The 16,629-nt window shown below is 46.1% G+C and overlaps 3 protein-coding genes across 4 annotated transcripts; 1 reads left to right on the top strand and 2 right to left on the bottom strand.

Moving 5' to 3' along the window:
- The first annotated feature begins 1,963 nt into the window (after nucleotides 1-1,963).
- On the top strand, nucleotides 1,964-7,216 carry LOC120647259 (la-related protein 1B-like). Of its 2 annotated transcripts, none has more exons than XM_039923981.1 (6): nucleotides 1,964-2,520; nucleotides 2,636-3,146; nucleotides 3,234-3,384; nucleotides 3,475-3,565; nucleotides 5,476-5,547; nucleotides 6,459-7,216. In XM_039923981.1, the coding sequence occupies exons 1-6, from the start codon at nucleotides 2,263-2,265 to the stop codon at nucleotides 6,780-6,782; spliced, it is 1,407 nt and encodes a 468-aa protein (XP_039779915.1). In that variant the 5' UTR covers nucleotides 1,964-2,262; the 3' UTR covers nucleotides 6,783-7,216. The 2 variants fall into 2 exon arrangements, with proteins under 2 accessions (XP_039779915.1, XP_039779914.1); XM_039923980.1 differs by having other exon boundaries at nucleotides 2,008-2,520; nucleotides 3,231-3,384.
- Nucleotides 7,217-7,526: 310 nt separating this feature from the next.
- Nucleotides 7,527-9,445, bottom strand: LOC120647258 (heavy metal-associated isoprenylated plant protein 27-like). Its single transcript, XM_039923979.1, has 3 exons — nucleotides 8,387-9,445; nucleotides 8,174-8,249; nucleotides 7,527-8,049 (listed from the first exon to the last, which is right to left on the bottom strand). The coding sequence occupies exons 1-3, from the start codon at nucleotides 8,471-8,473 to the stop codon at nucleotides 7,739-7,741; spliced, it is 474 nt and encodes a 157-aa protein (XP_039779913.1). The 5' UTR covers nucleotides 8,474-9,445; the 3' UTR covers nucleotides 7,527-7,738.
- LOC120648262 lies at nucleotides 9,415-12,041 on the bottom strand. Its single transcript, XM_039924989.1, has 2 exons — nucleotides 11,659-12,041; nucleotides 9,415-10,065 (listed from the first exon to the last, which is right to left on the bottom strand). Exons 1-2 carry the CDS (start codon nucleotides 11,941-11,943, stop codon nucleotides 9,415-9,417), a joined length of 936 nt encoding a protein of 311 aa, XP_039780923.1. The 5' UTR covers nucleotides 11,944-12,041.
- Between the last annotated feature and the right edge of the window lie 4,588 nt (nucleotides 12,042-16,629).

The raw sequence follows: 16,629 nt of genomic DNA, 5'->3' as shown, positions 1-16,629 counted from the left end.
GCTAGAAGTGGTGAATCTTCAGTGCTCACCCCACAAAAAGGATAATAAGTGCAGCAGAAATGGTGTAGCTGTATGTAAACTAATAAATGAGAGGGTGCTCTACCCAAGTTTACACTAGCGCTCTAGACTGAGAACTAGTATGAGTGTGAGCAAATTTGCTAGCATGGTAAAATCATTTATGAGGAAAAAGATAGGGAATTTTCATCAGATGAGTGTGCCATCGCCGTGACAGCCATCCGACCCAATTATCAAATTTTCGAGTCTTTGATAATTGTTTGATGATAATTCCTACTGAAACTGGCCAAAATGGAATTGAATTCCCTGTACACGGATTCGTCCCTCGCTAGCGTCTCCTTCAATTCGAGACGCGCTCGTGTTTCGATGCTGCTCCACCGAGGCCTTTGTTTTTCCCTAGCATATCATATCACACAATTCCCAAAAAAAGAATCTTACATGCATTGAGCACTAAACGAAATTTATTTGTAAATTTTTTTTATGAATGGGTGTAACTTTTCACGACGAATCTAATGATAGTAATTAATCGATGATTGGCTACAGTTATGCTACAGTACCATCTTCTAATTGTGCGGTCAAAAGCATCATTAGGTTCGTCTCGCGAAGTCGTACGGGGCTGTGGAGTTAGTTTTGTAAATTATCTTTATTTAGTACTCTTAATTATTGGTCAAAATTTTTGTACTACTTGTGCTACTCTCATCCAAACAGGGCCCGATTTCCTCGCGATCAGAACAACGTGCGACGGGGGGAGAAAAAATAGCGGCCATGCGAAGAGCACGCGCGTACGACCCGAGCGCATGTGTGCTATAAATTCCGTATGAATCGTCTCAACGAAAATTAGACAGGAAAGCGACCCGACGGGGGTTTTCGGCACGGCGTGACAGCGTCACCTGGCGATGGCCGATGGCATTACAGCGACGGCTCGACTCTCGAGCAAGAAACGAGAGGCTCCGCCCGTCTCCTTGCTTCCGGGCGCGGCGATGACGAACGACGGGGGAGCCGGCGTCACCTCATCTGTCGAGATAACTTGGTTGCACGGCAAGGTGTGTTCCAACACGTGAAGGTCTTCCAAAACAAAAACAAAAGATAGCTGGGGATCACGAACACGAGCGGAGAGGAGGATCAGCAAATTCGTCGATGCTCTTTCGAGATCATGTCCAAATTCTTACAACCCGCTTTATCCCTGACGATCTTGACTGAATCCAAGGTCTAACGGGGGAGGCCAAAAAAATCGGGTAGATTCTCGGCGCATTCTCAGAACAAAGTAACATCTCGATCCTCTTTGTGTTTTCTTTTCGCGAAAGGCTCCTCCTTAGAAAAACCGAGCGGTTCAACAATCTCAACATAGTACTCGCGACGTGCAAAAAGCCAGAAAAAAAGCAGCGAACCAAGCCGTGATCCACGACGTTAGCCCATCTGGAGAAGGAGATAGACTGATAGAGAGGGGGAGAGAATCAGATAAGGCCGGTGAAAGAAAGAGTCGGGGAATCCAGAAGCAGTGGAGGGCGCTCTTGCAAAAGCGGGGGTGGGCGGTCGCCGACTCGCCGGTTCGTCCCAGGCGCCACCGCTTCCGCCGCTGGAATTGCGAGCCCCCAGGCGTCGCAATAATTCGCTTTCGCCGGACGCCGACCTTCCGCGGCGGCCCAACCGTCCGTCCCGCATCGTGCGGCTCCCCGCCGCTCCACTCGTCAACAACCCTCCAACGCCGCACCCGGCGCGCGCGGGGCCCGCGCGCCAGCCGTGGGGCGGTAGCCAAGCGGACGCCAGCGCGAGCCGCTTTAGAGCGGCGCGGGCTCGGGACGCGGCGCGGCCGTTCATCTGCGATCGGACGGAGGGGAGCAGCGGGGGCGGGCCCACGCGGGGGGCTGCGGGCTTTCCCTTTTGTGGCCCACCACGGCAGGGCAAGGAGAGAGGGATCCCGTCCGCGTCCATCCACCGCCCGTCGTGCCCCGTGGGAAGGGAAGAGCAGCGAGCGACGCAGGCAGGCAGGCATCGGCTCCGGCTCCGGCTCCGCTCGCCACCGCACCGCCCCCCCACCTCCCCCGATCCGATCGCCGATCGCCAACCCTCGCTTCGCCTCGCCGCGCGGCAATATTTGGAACCCTCGTCACCGATCGCCTCATGCCGTACCACTGACCGATCCCCCCACCCCTCACAACTCCGCCCTTCCACCTCCGCCGCCGCCGTTCGCGCAGTCGCCTCCACCCCATAGAACTCGCTATCTCCCGTGTGATTTCGGTGCGGACGATGGCTACCAGCGCCGACCCGCATGCTGCCGTTGCTGGGGCCGGGACGCCGCCCCCGTCCGATAGCCCGTTTGGGGCGAAGAAGGCTGGGGCGGCCGCGGCCGCCTGGAAGCGCCCCGGGGGCGCGACTGTGCCAGCCGCGGTGGCGGTTGAAAACCCCATCATGGACACGAACTCGTGGCCGGCGCTGCCGGGGCTGGCGTCTCCCCCGCCGCCGCCGGCCAAGGCGTCACCTAAGGCCACTTCTCCCGCTTCCACAGTGAGCTGATACCAGTGTTTTTTATGCCAGTGTTTGACATAATTACTCATGACGGAGCTTGAAATTTTTGTACCATTTGATGAGATTGGGTTTTACTCTGTCCGAATTGTGTCAGGGGGCGGTGATCTCGCCGGTCTCTTTGGGCATTTCCGGTGCTCCGGATGCTAACCCTGGCAATGAGACTCCTGTGCGCAATCCTGTGGCCCGGCGTGCCCTGGTGATGCCTGTGGCAGATGGGCTGGAGAAGAGTGCCCCTGCCACAGAACCGTCCCCTGTCTATGCGCCTAATGCCCGGAGCAACGGCGGAGATTTTCATCATCAGAATGGACGTTTTGGTTCCCATAACCATAGTCGAGGGGGTGGCTATGGTGGGGGAAACAGGAGGGGCAATGGTGGAGGTGGGGGACGACGTGGGAATGAGCACCATGGGGGCTTTGATGGGCCACGGCGAGGAGGTGGCCGCAGAGATGGCCATGGACCAGCTCACCAGCAGCGTGGCCACCAGCCAACATACATTAGGGCTCCTCCTGCTCTGGCTGTTGTAACAGGAGCACCTCCGCCGCCACCACCTTTCCTTAGCCCTACTACTCAGACACCACCTTATGGGGTACCTATGGGCTTCCCTGGTAATGTCGTGCTTGTGCATGTGGTTCATGAACTCTTGGATTTGTCCTTTTGTTATGTTGCATTGATTTGCTTGTTGTGAATAGCAGACATAGCACCGCATGTTTACTATTTTGCGTCGGCAGCCCCCACGGAAGGCATTCAAGGCCTGCCTTTTGTGCCTCATCCAGCAAGCCCCCAAGCTATTTTAGTTGATCCTCATCGGAAGGAGCTTCTGGAGCAAATTGATTATTATTTCAGGTAGGTGGTCATATACATTTTTTCAGAATCTCTTCTTTTATGTGTGAAAATGCTCTGACCAATGTGTTTATTCACTTGTGAATTTTGCAGTGATGACAATTTGTGCAAGGACCCATACTTGCGGCAACACATGGATGACCAAGGTTGGGTGCCATTATCCCTGATTGCTGGCTTCCGCAAAGTAAGTTTTCAGGTTTTATGAGTTGATTCTTTGTTAATTCCACACTGAATTCTTAGTCTGTCTCTCTGATAACCTGTTTAGTAAGTTTATGGACTCATTCTGTAGTTGTCACCAATAATGAGAATGTCTGCATATTGTGGCATGGATCCATTTAACTGATTTGCAATATAGCCCCTATACAATTAACAGGGAATCAGTTTATGTTACTGGTATAATCAGTACCTTGGATGGCACAGCTGCATTGCATTATTGGATTCCAATCTCTTTGATGTCTGCATTTCAGAAATTGTATACCATCACAATAGCTATATTGGCAAGTAGTAATGCCAGTGATACCAGTAATTCTTCCGTTGTTAATACAATTGCATCATTGCTACCTTCTAAATAATAGCACTAGTGCAATCAGGGGCAAACTGTCAGTGATGGATAGAGTCGGTGGTACTTTTGGAATGTTCACCATACGATTAGGAAAGTGGGATCTACTGGGAAACCAAAGCGTCTCTATTCTTTGACAACTTTTTACAGTGGTATTATGATAGTAGCTTAAACTGAATGCTAGTGTTAGTGAGGACACTCTTGGCCATGTTCTCTGATTTCTTTCAGCTGATTTGAGGGTCACTGTTAGCTCACAGGCACATTTTTGTTCAAGGCTTAGAGCGAGTTCAATCCATCCCTCTTAATAACTTGTGTACATCCAATAGGTATACGACTTCCGTATATTCTTAATGCACTCATTTACACATTTGTATGGTCTGTTGATGCACTTAATTACTTGTGCCTTGCTGCTGCCGCAGATTTGTATGTATCATAAGTTGAGGCACCACAGATTATTTGTATGGTCCAACTGCAGTGACCATATTCATGTTCATTCTACCTTCAGAGGATTTGATATGCATGTGTTGTTCCATGACACTTTTTTCTAATTAAAAGCCACCATGTGTTGGTTTGCTAAGGTATAGGCACAATCGATTTTCTTTAGGGCGGACCTGTCCAAAATTTGATGGGTTTTGTCTTGAAGTTTTTTTTATTATTATTGGGGGTGAGGTGGGGGATGTGATGTGTTGGAATACCGGCAATGAAACGGTAGCTATGGAAGGCTCATGGGTCATGAGTACGCTGCTTCCACATTTATAATGAATAGCAGTTATAATGGGACACATTTAGCTGAGGTCACTGCAGAAGATAGGATGCCAAAATTCAGTTTTCATAAGAAAGATGTTTCCCTCAAAATAGGAGGGTGGTTCACCAAAGTCTCCAATGGATATTTTTTTTAGGGTGGGGGGGGGGGGGGGGTCAATGTTTTTTTATTGGTACATGTGTTTTTTCTCCTCTGCCATAAAGCATGACAGATAAGTGGTAAAGATGGGGTCAGTCGATAGTTTAGGGCCCATAGGTTCTTGATCATATGCTTAGTGGATACCCTTCTGTTTTGATGATGTTTATCCAAACGAGTTATCCTTTCAATATTGTAGGAAATTGTCCATTTCTTTGGGCACCATTTTAGTCAAGGCAAAATATGCATCCTAGTAGTCTGACTATCTGGGAATTATTCATACAATTTTAGAGCAGACTGCTAATGAAAGTACCTTAGAATTGGAGCTAGAACATATTGGAATCGTGGAGAACTTATGGTTTATATCTCTGCTTCTGTTTATCTTTTTTGTTGTGTTTCCTTGTCAGTATGGGCAATACTTGGCCATTATTTACAGCTGGCATCATAATGCATTTGTAAATGCAAAAAAAAAGTTGTGAGACTGCGTCCATTAATGCGTGAAAGAGGATACTGATGATTGAATGAGTGTGGACTGTGGAGTGCGATAGTAGATCAGATATCCTTTTCCAGAATAATCAAATATATATTTTGTTCTTTTACAAAGAGATGGTGTCATTCATGTTAATATTTTTTCCAGGTCCAGAAGCTGACTGATAATATTCAGTTTATCTTAGAAACAGTCATGATGTCTACTGTTGTGGAAGTTCAGGTAATGTTTTCTTGGTCCAATTACCATTTGTAAATGTTCAAATTAAATTAGCTCTGGCTAGCAAGAATGCTAGTAACTATAACATGTGAATCTCCCCATAACATTGCACACTGATTCTAAAAAAAGGTCAAGAATATTTTCATTATCTTGTTTGTTAGCATAGTTTGTTAGGTCATGCATAGTTTGTTAAGCAAACATGATGTAGCTACTGGTTAGTCCATGTCCTAGACTTTAGCTTCTTCTTGTTGACCTGGGGTTTGTTTTATTTGACATGATGTCCGCAATACAACGACGTTTGTATCATTTGATTATTTTCTTAGGGCATGTTTTCCTAGTATGACCATGGAAATTTAAGTATGAAATTGATTCAACTAGGATTAACTTATCTCACAAAGTTAGAACAATCTATTTCTCAATAGCAGAATCCATTTAGCTCATCCCTGGGCTCGATGTTTATCCAACGTCCAGTATGGTGACTGAAATATAAGTTGTTTTCAGACACTTGAAAAATCCAGGTCTTCTGATTAATTCATGTAATGTAATAGTTTCTTAGTATGTCTTGCCATTAGCTATCATTACCGTCGTCCCAAATAAAGAAACAATCACCAAAATGGAAAACTGTGCTTTGCATCTGTAAGTAAAATTAGCAATAGGACAACAAAAATTTGAATCCTATCTTCAATGATCAAAAGGCCTTTGCAGAGACTACTACATTAGGCATTAGCAACTTATTGCTACTAATCTTTCTAACCACTGCAAAATCTTGTTCACTCTTCGCGCTGTTGCACATGTTAGATAATATTATGATTCTCATTTTGCCACATAGTAATTGCATTTCTTATTGTTAGTGACTGCTCTATTCTTCATTCCTCTTGCTTAAAGGCTTGGCTCTTTCTTTTGTGCTCGAACAGGGTGATAAACTACGAAGGCGTGGAACATGGGAGAATTGGCTGCTTCCAAAACCAAATTATTCTGCTGGAAGTTCTGGTCCGTTGACCCCTGTGACATCTAACACTGATTTGCTGGTATCTCAGTTTCATTCTGTTGGACTTGAGGGGGCAACTTACCATGCTAATATGCAAGGAATGCCTGGTGAAGCTCTTCTGACTAGATCAGTGACTTCAGTCAGTCTAGGTTATCATGCACCAACCTTGGGCGGGCTACACAACATTGGGAGTGGACCACGTTTTGGACCAAAGGCAGCAAGAAATTTACTCCGGAGCGATACCTTTTGAGGCTATATATTCAAGGAATATGAAGTACAATGGCAGGCCGAGTTTTCACAGTGACGGCATGCACACCTTACCTTGTATGAGGTGTAAAGATCAGTTGGTTTTAAAAAAAACGAAAAAAAGCATAATACAAAAAGTAGAGATAGAGAAATACAACAAGAGACTGAAAAAAGCCAAAAAAAAATGGAAAACAAAAAAAGCCAAAAAGGTAGTTAATGTGAGGTTCATGTTTCTTTCTGCTATGTGTTATTACCCTGTAGGTTATCGAATGTTAGCAGTTTGATGACACTTTTGGTGTGAACCGAGTTATTTTAAGTGTCAAGAGTCGAGAAACTGTTTCGTGTGGACCGGGCAAAACTATATAAAAGTAGATGACACTATTATTATTTCTGGTGTTCTTGTTCTCTTCAGTGATTGATGCGATTATGATTTTGCCAGCATTTCTGTTTTTGAGGTTGTATATTTTCAAATCATGTTCATTGTAAGCGGTCCTTCTCCACTCGCTAGTGGCGAGTTCATGATGAATTATTCTTTTAGCGGTGCCTGGCCGTGTGTCTCATGTAGGTATCTCTAATTACCCAGTTACGTATGAATGAAGATCGCCTGGTTCGGGCACATTTTTGGCAGTTCTTTTATATAAATATATTTGTGTCAACATTCCATACTCTGTTGCGTAGTGTGATGCTAATAAGAGTGTTTGTGTCCCAATTCCCAACAGTTTCTTTTGGGCTTCATCACCATCTTCCGGCTCGCCAAGCCAAATCATTCTTCCTCCTTTAACCCAAACAGCACAAGCTGTGTTCATCTCAACGTTCCACAAATGGTAAAATTAACATTGCCACAAAAATTTACATCTGCCGGAGTAAGCTAGAAAACATCATCCCAGAACTGTACAGGAAGAGATCGAGCTAACAGAGATGGAAAAGAAGCCTACTATGCTATGCTGGATCTGGGTCACATCACATGACGGCGCAGGAGTTGGGGTTTTCGTCGCTGAAGGCGGCGGTGTACCTCTCCTCCATGGAGCTTGCCCTGACGAGCGGCGCCTTGTCGGGATCGTCGAGCACGTTGCGCACGTACCCCGGCGGCGCCTTCTTGTCGTAGGCCCCCGGCGCGTAGGGGTGCGGCACCACCTCGTACGGCACGTAGGGCCACGGCTCCGCCTTCTTCCCCGCCCGCCGCCGCAGACGCTTCACCACCTCCGGCGCCTCCACCTCCCCCGACACCGTCACCTTGTTCTGCTTCGGGTCCACCTCCACGCTGCTCACGCCTGCGGGCACGCCGGCGAGCGGCCTACCGCTCCGTTAATAAGTTGCTCGGCCGTCGACGAGACGACGACTGATCGGGCGGACTGACAATGTGTGAACGACGACACGACACGACACGACACGCACCTTTCATGTCCTCCAGCGCCTTTCGTACCCTGCGCTCGCAGCCCTCGCAGTCCATCCGGACTAGCAAGTCCACCTTCTGAATTCACCAATGCCAAACAGAAAGAGTTCAGCCATCGACATCGATCAGTTATTCAGTTTCATGCAGTGCTTGTCCGTCACATTGCCCGCCGTACTGGCTGCCTTGTTTTTTTCCGCGAGAGCAGCATGCCGTACCTGGAATTCCTTGCGCTTCTTCTTGCCGACGATGACTTTGGCCGGCAGCTCGCAGAGATCGGCGATGAGGTCGTCCACGCGAATCATTCCGCCGTGCTGGGAGGGTACCTGCGCCTGGCCAACCAAGAGTGTTTTTACCTTTCCGAGACGGGGTATCTGAGATGCCAGCCTGATGCGGCCGTTGCGCCTCTGCCCCAGTACTTATGGCGATGGAGATGGCTGATGGCCTGGCTCGATCGTTGGGACGTCGAGCGACTTTGAGATGCTTCCCGCGCTTCCGTGGCTAGAGGGTATATATATTTGTCGTCAGGTCTGGTACTCGAATCATTCTGATCCTACTGATTGCAGGGGCAAAAGGTTTACGGGAACCCTTTTCCCAGTGAAGATCATCGCTTCTACCGCGACCCTTATTTCATCAGTTTTTTGGTGCCATCGGTTTGAAACCAAGCTCAAGCCCTTTTTTTATTTCGGCTGAAAACTTGTTACAAGAGTGATTTTAGGAACTTTCCAGATTGTAATCGGCTGCTGGAAACCGAGCAAGGATTTGGCTGGGAGCCTTGGATCTTCCGGACGCCGCAGGGGAAGTCATCACGTGAAAAAGAAAAGCACTCAGGATTGGACCCAGGGCCCTCTTCCTTTTTTCTTTTACACCTTTTTATAACATTTCAGAGAGGCCTCTGGATTCCTCCAAGCTCTTCTAACCACGATCAACGTGGCTAGTATATCTCCTGTCCTGGATTGGCAATTGGGGCCCTGATTAGATTAGTTCCTTTTTCCGGCCTCCCAGGGCGTGCATGTGAATCGGCATCTCGCGATTCTTCTACACTTTTTGCTTCTACCGGCCCCCGTCGACTAGGATTTGTCCCACTGAATCCGCCAACCTGAGTCCGTGATCCTTGGAGATGCTGCACATTACAGTCCGTGATCATTTGTGCGGTGTTCCTGCTCTGTATTGTAGGATTAACCATACCACCCTTCCATCCCCTCATATGTGCAGGAACACCGCACAAATGATACAGACCTTTGCATCAGACAAAACCAGCAAATGATACAGAGCAGGAAATCGCAAAGCGCGACGGAAGAGCCAACGCAGGCAAGACCATCAGCAGTGCATCCGGTTGGAGACCATGGACAACTCCAGTGGCGAAGGTTGCAAAACCAACTTTCTTCTTTCTGGGAGCTGATGGGACCTGCAAAGGTTCACTGCTGGTCATGCTGGCTTCAACACCCTCCAAAACTAGCTGCGTGGACTCTTGAATCTCTGAGGCTTCCCGGACACCCATGGCTCCTATGATCAGAAGGGTCAGGCCTACAACTCGTGTTCCCCATGCACGGAAAACCTCAATGTGCAATCGATCCTTGAGTAACAAGAAGAGCAGGCCAAAAATAACTTGTCCTGCGTCATGACCGCAGCCCCAAAGGGCCCCGACCAGACCACTTTCAAGCCTTGATCTCCCAATAGAAAGTGGTGCCAAGGCAACTAAATGGTCAGGTCCAGACAAGGTATGTAAGCACCCAGCTAAAAAACCAGCCCAACCACTGCTTAGTATCTCTGTCGTGAAGAGTCTTCCACCAGTATTGGCTACTGGTTGCATCGATGCATAGGCTGGATGAGGGATGCTTGAGTGCAGGGTGCCAGTAATAAGTGTCACCAATAGGAAAAGGGCAACAGTGGAAGCCTGCAATACAGAAGATTTGTAACACATCAGAACAAGACAGAGAAAGACCAGCAAGAAATCTTAAATTTTAGTGAACAAAATGACATAAGCTCCTTGTGCACATAATAAGCCACAAATCAATAAAATACAGACCTGTGAAAATCATTTAATTAGTTACGCAATATATAGCTTGATAGAATTATACAACGAAAGCTGCTTAGTACCGAAAATCTAATTTGAACCGGTAAACAGCACCAGAAATTTGGAGTACTTATTACCTTGATCCTCCCAAAAGATGCATGTTTTATATTCCCATTCTCATGTTTCTCTCCAATTTTATAACTAAATTATTAAGTGCATACATGCGTTTATACAATAAGTTTTTTTAGAAAGATCAATTTCCAATGCACCTAGCAAGAGGTCCTAAGCACATACGCACAAAATAAAAATGCAAGCACCAGAGTTATTGCCAGTTATGAAAAGCAATCTGTCCAAATGGTGGTTGCGTCCTGCCAATAAATCACCAAGACAATATCGGGAGTAGGGAAGAATACATGTGAACAGACAGACTAACATGATTATCAATGATCAAGAAATCTTAACACACCTGAAAGTTAGAATCACCGGCAGAATTTGCAATAGGAAATTTTGTGCTAAACCAATGCAACAACTAAATGCCTTCAACCATGGCACTTCTATCACTTTTTCGGGGAATGAGAATATTGATAATGCAGCTTGTTTTGACCATTACATGTTTACGAGAACAATTCAGGCCCGCTCCAGAGGAAACCTCAGTAAGGTATGACGAACAGAAGACAATTCACCAAACAAATCGTAGAAAGGAAGCTTAATAGCTGATCAAGATGCATTGACATCAACATTCTACACAAAAATATACTAGCCCAACTAAAAACTGGAATGGTTTAAACCAATTTCTAAACTCACTAGGTTACAGGACCAGTAGCCAAGACCCTCCCTACGACCACAACTCCACAAGCAGTTGGAGTCTTTGCATGGAATCTGGGCTTAATTTTTTAGAGAAATCACAAAAGAAAACTACTTCTCAAACCTAACTCGAAGCTGCCAGTCACCATACAGTTTCTTAATTTCCACAAGCATTATCCGAAGTCATAAGACTACTCGGTGTGCGATCAATTAAAACAATGCACTCCAGATGTATTTGTAGGCTTCACAGATGTTAATTAAGTTACTTTTCCTTGTACCACCGAGTGCATTTAGAATTACTCGCATTGGTCAGCATAGATTATCTAATAAGATTAAGCTATCTCTGTATATTAGCAATTACAGCAGCCGAATTGTACTTTTCCTTCCCTTTCTCATGTGCTAAAATTACCCTTGGATATCCTTGAGTATACTTTCCTATTCCTATTCGCACAGTTGACAGTAGGAAGCTTATGCTAAAACCAGGCAGGAGCGGCATGCTCCCTGATCCAGAAAACTAGCATGCCAACCATGAATTGCTTGCTTACACAGCACGATTAATTACACCAAACACCATCACTACCGTAACCTGGGTCCTGGCAGCGTTCCACTCTCTGAGCCAAATATTGCAACCTTAAACGGGAAGGGAGGGGGCAAAAACAATCCTCTCACCTTCGGGAGCAGACTCCCGAGCAGCTTCCACAGGGGCCCAACGGCCGCCGCCGGCTCGTCGCCCCGCGCCTCCTCCGGCGCTGCCGCCGAGAGGCCCTCGTGGCGCAGCGGCGACGCCAGCGCGATCGCCGCGGCGGGCCGCGCCGGCTGTATCCGCAGCCGGGGCCATGCCGCGGCGGGGAGGCGCCGGGAGGGGAGGAGAGGGGACCCGCTGGGCAGGCGGATCCGGGTCTGCGAGGGGGAAGGGGAGGGGGAGGCGGCGGGCGTGGAGATGAGCCGCTCCATGGGAGAAGATTAGAGGCAGAGACTCGAGAGTCCGGGAGTCCGGGGAGGATGGGTTGCAACAGCTTGGCTTTGGACACGGCGAGGATGCGGGTAGGCAGGCAAAGCGGGGGTGCGATTACGGGTGTGCTTAGTTAAATTTGCATTTTGCGTTTTTTCGTTTTTTAAGGGACCTTTGAATACTAAATGTAGACTAATCACAAAATTAATTACAGATCTCGTCTGTAAACTACGAGACGAATCTAATGAGACTAATTAATCCATCATTAAAGCAAGTTACTGTAGCATTACTGTAGCAATTTAGTGTCCAATCACGTCCGCTCATTAGATTCATCTCGCGATTTACAGTCTATTTGTATAATTCGATTTATTTTTCGACTACATTTAGTACACCATGCAAATGATTTACAAAAAATTTGCGTTTTGCCTTTACACATCTAAACACGGCCTACATATCGCTGGAGGTGATGTTTCATCAAACTATCGCCTTAAGCGCACCTCTGAATAGCAATTTGGGCCGCAATTAAGCCCAATAACACTACCCGTTATGCTTCCATCTAGAGAAAAGATTATGCCCACGCAACTGATGATGTCACCCACATACTTGCTAATTCGTAACTAAAAAAATCTACAATTATTAAACTGAGCATCAAAATAAAATTTGGATTGCACCATTATTTTTTTAAACAAGATCTTTAAAATAAGATCACACTTGCCTATGTTTGCATGTTAATTTTTTAAAAATATTTTTTAAATACTTAATAAAGAATTTTGGATACTGGGAACAAATATTTTAACCAAACGGACAACTGATTATTTTATACGAACAAAAAAGTTAAGCATAACGAACAAATAATAATACACAACGATCAAAATATTATACATCGCGAACATTTGATTGCATAGGATAATAATAAAAAATAAATATCGCGAACAAATTAGTCAACATCACGGAACAATTTAATCTACAAAGTGAACAAATATTATGGTTATGCGAACAAATTAGTAATACGATGATAAATAGTTTTATATGAGAATAAATGCATTTATATTGTAAAAATATTATTTTATAAGCATAATTTTTCATCATGAATATATAGTTTGTATAGTAGATAATCTAATTAAAGATATATTTAATAATATACAATCATGGAATGATGAAAGGATGTAGAAACAAGTTTAAATATAAAAAAGGAAAAGAAGTAAAACAAAAAGAGAAAGGAAAATATTTTGTATATGCATGCGGACAATAAAAAATATGAAAAGAAAAGAAAAAGAATGTAGAAAAAGAATAAAAGAATAAGAAAAGAAAAAAGAAGAAAAAACTACTCACATGACCCCAATCATCGTCTGCATGCATGCACATGCAAAAAGTAAAGAAAATAAAAAACAGTGTGTAAATTAGTAATAATAAAAAAGAAAAGCAAAGAAAAAAGAATAAAAATAAATGCTTCATAGTAAATTTGCATCGTGCATGCATGCGTCCATATATAAAAATTATAAGTCTGTAATGCATATGTGCATATATGTATGGATATAGACAGCAAATCTCTTTACTACATGCTACCAATGAAAGTGTTATTGGCCTGAAATCAATCTCGTCAACCCACTAACCAGCTTCTGATGATGGATCCTGAAATCATCACACGCGCGATATACAGTCATTCCGGGCAAAGGGTGGCGGCTCGGCGTCGGCGACTCGGAGGAGCGAGAGCGAGTCCCGTCCCGGGGTCATGGTTTACCAAACCGTCGGTAACCGGACCGGTTTGACCGGTAACCGGCCAAACCGGTCCGGACCGGTACCGGTTTGGTCCGGTTTAAAACCGGCCAAATTTTAAAATTTGAATTTGAATTAATAAAAATGAAAAATTCTCAAAAAATTCCTAAAAATATTTCAAGGTACGACGAATCTAATGGTGTAAAATTTTCCCAAATATTTGATCATTTAGTATGGTTTGCGGAATTTAGAAGTTAAATCAAAAAAGAAAAAGAAAAAAAACGACGGCCCATTAAGGCCCATCGCGCGGCACAGCGTATTTAACCTATCCCCAACCGTCCCGCAGCCTCACCAGCCACTCGTCCGCTCCTCTCGCCCCCTAGGAACCCCTGTCCGCCGCCCGCACCCGCCGTCCGCCGCCCTGACCCGGCCAGCCGGCTCCTAAGAGCGGCTAACCGGCCCCCGCACCGGTAAGCCGGGCCGCCACCAGATCAACCGGTTAGCCGCCCTTGGAGGCCGGTTTACCGGCCCGGCTAGGCGGTAAACCGCCACGAGCGGCGGTAAGCCGCCGGCAGGTGAGGTTTTTTTCCCTAGATGATTTTAGATGATTTTTTTAGGATTTAGGTGTATGACTTAGGTATATTTAGAATGTAGGTAAGATTTAGGATTTAGGATGTTTTAGGATTTAGAATGTTTTAGGATTTAGGTGTATTTAGATGATTTTTGACACTATGACTTAGGAGTTAGAATATTAGATGATATATTTTTGTTGTCCATGTATGCAGATAGACAATGGCAAGCAGAGATGTTGTATGGGAACACGGGGAAAATCTTTATCCCGGATGGCGATGCAACTATTGTCGTACGCAGAAAGGAGGAGGTGGTGCGACTAGATTGAAACAACATTTGGCTGGGCGCGGGGCGGAGGTGGTCCATTGCAGGAATGTGCCACCTGATGTGCGGGACTTCTTTCAGCGTGAGTTGGATAGGGCAAAGAAGGCAACTGCTGACCGGGCTCGAGAGAGGTTGAGACGGGAGAAGGCTGCAGCGGAGGGAAACTATCCCGGTGATGAAGAAGATGAGAAAGCTCAGGTGCAGCGTGCCATGGATCTATCAAGAGCGGAAGCAGAGTTCCGACGGGGGGTGGAACAGAGAGGAGGTGCATATGAGCGTGGAGGAGGTAGTGGTTCGACGAGGGGGAATGTTATGCAGAGGATGTTTCGAAGGTCCACTTCGCAGAGGGAAAGTCCTGTGGTGGAGGACTATAACTTGGCAGCTGGTGGGAGAAGAGGAATGATGCAACCAAGAATTGATACAGGCTCCTGGACGCAGAAGGGTAAGAACGCAAAGGAAGCTATTGGTAAAGCTTGGTCAAAGTTTTTCCATATTGCAGGAGTTCCTGGAAGACAGGCTGACAGTCCATACTTTATCAGTGCGGTCAGGGAGACACAAAAGTGGGGTAAGTTTTCTTTCATTGCAATGATACCTATGAGCGTACATCCTTGTATCTCATGATTTTCATATGGTTTGCAGGTGAAGGTATCGCATCACCCACTGGACGGGATATTGATGGCAAGTACCTTGATCAGAACGAGCAAGACTTGAAGACGAGGTACGTAAAGTTTCAGAAAGACTGGCCCTTATTTGGCGTCACGTTGATGTGTGATTCATGGACTGGTCCGACGAGGATGAGTGTCATCAACTTTTTGATATATTGCAATGGGGTCATGTGGTTCCATAAGTCTATTGATGCGACCGTATGAAATTGTTATTTTCTCTATTCGAAAATATTGCTTACATACTCGGTTGCACATGCAGCGTCCTGGTGGATGATGTTCGGATCAAGTACTCCAAAACTGCAGTACCTTGCCATGAGGCTTGTTTCACAATGTTGTTCGTCCAGTGGATGCGAGCGGAACTGGAGTACTTTTGCCTTGCTGCATACAAAGGTTCGCAATCGGTTGTCGCACAAGAAACTTAATAAGCTTGTTTATGTCAACTACAATCTTCGTCTCCGACTTGAGGAGGTCTCCGGGCCACTGATGCGTGAAGAAGGTGATTTCATTGACCAGCTAGCCCATCTTTCTTTCTATGATGAGAAAAATCCGGTGCGGGAATGGATGGAATATGGTAGATCTAACCGGGCTCCAGTTCTGGACGAGGATGATGATGACGGCGACATCCCTCTCTCGTCCCATATTGTCAGAGATCAAATAAACGAGTCAGATCTACGTGAGGCTACGGGGAATGATTCCATCAGCGATTGGGCACGTACAAATATAGGTGACACTCACCTAGGGAAGAGAAAGTTGCAGAAAGGACCTAAGAAGGGTGACCCGAAGCGTCGAAAAGGCAAAGGAACAGCAAAACCAGTGAGCAACGACACCGAGACTGATGATGGCAAAAGTGAGCGTAGTCCTCCATATCAGGAGTCCGAGGATAGCAACTCGGCCGATGATGGTGATGATGGTGATGATGGTGACGGTGCTGGGCCTGATGCTGGTGGTGGTGGTAGTGGTGCTGATGCTGCTGCTGGTGGTAGTGGTCGTGCTCGTAGTGTTCGTTTCACAGGTATACATTGCACATACAAATAGACACATATTTCTGACTATTGACTACTAATTATGAAATATGGTTGATTGCAGGGGAGACTCAGTTCACACATGCTACTCAGGACACCGACCATGGAGCACCGCAATCGCAGAGGAGAACAGGTGGACCAACGGACTATGATAGTCCACAGCACTCTTCTTCCTCCTACAGCGATTCGAGGCACTCTTTTCACTATCCCATTCCTGACATCAGCATGCAGCCACCGACTGAGATGGGGGAATGGGAAGACCCCTATTTTTACACTATGTTAGTTCAGGAATGGCAGACAACATCGGCGTGGACGGGCCAAACTTGGCAACACTACAAGGCTGAGCTGCTTAGAGTGCGAGGTATCGCTTTGATGTCCAACGCCGAATACC

This window comes from Panicum virgatum, chromosome 9K (genome assembly GCF_016808335.1).
Source record: "Panicum virgatum strain AP13 chromosome 9K, P.virgatum_v5, whole genome shotgun sequence".
Taxonomy (NCBI): domain Eukaryota; kingdom Viridiplantae; phylum Streptophyta; class Magnoliopsida; order Poales; family Poaceae; genus Panicum; species Panicum virgatum.
Note: the sequence above shows the minus strand (reverse complement) of the source record. Positions and strands in the feature narration are given on the sequence as shown.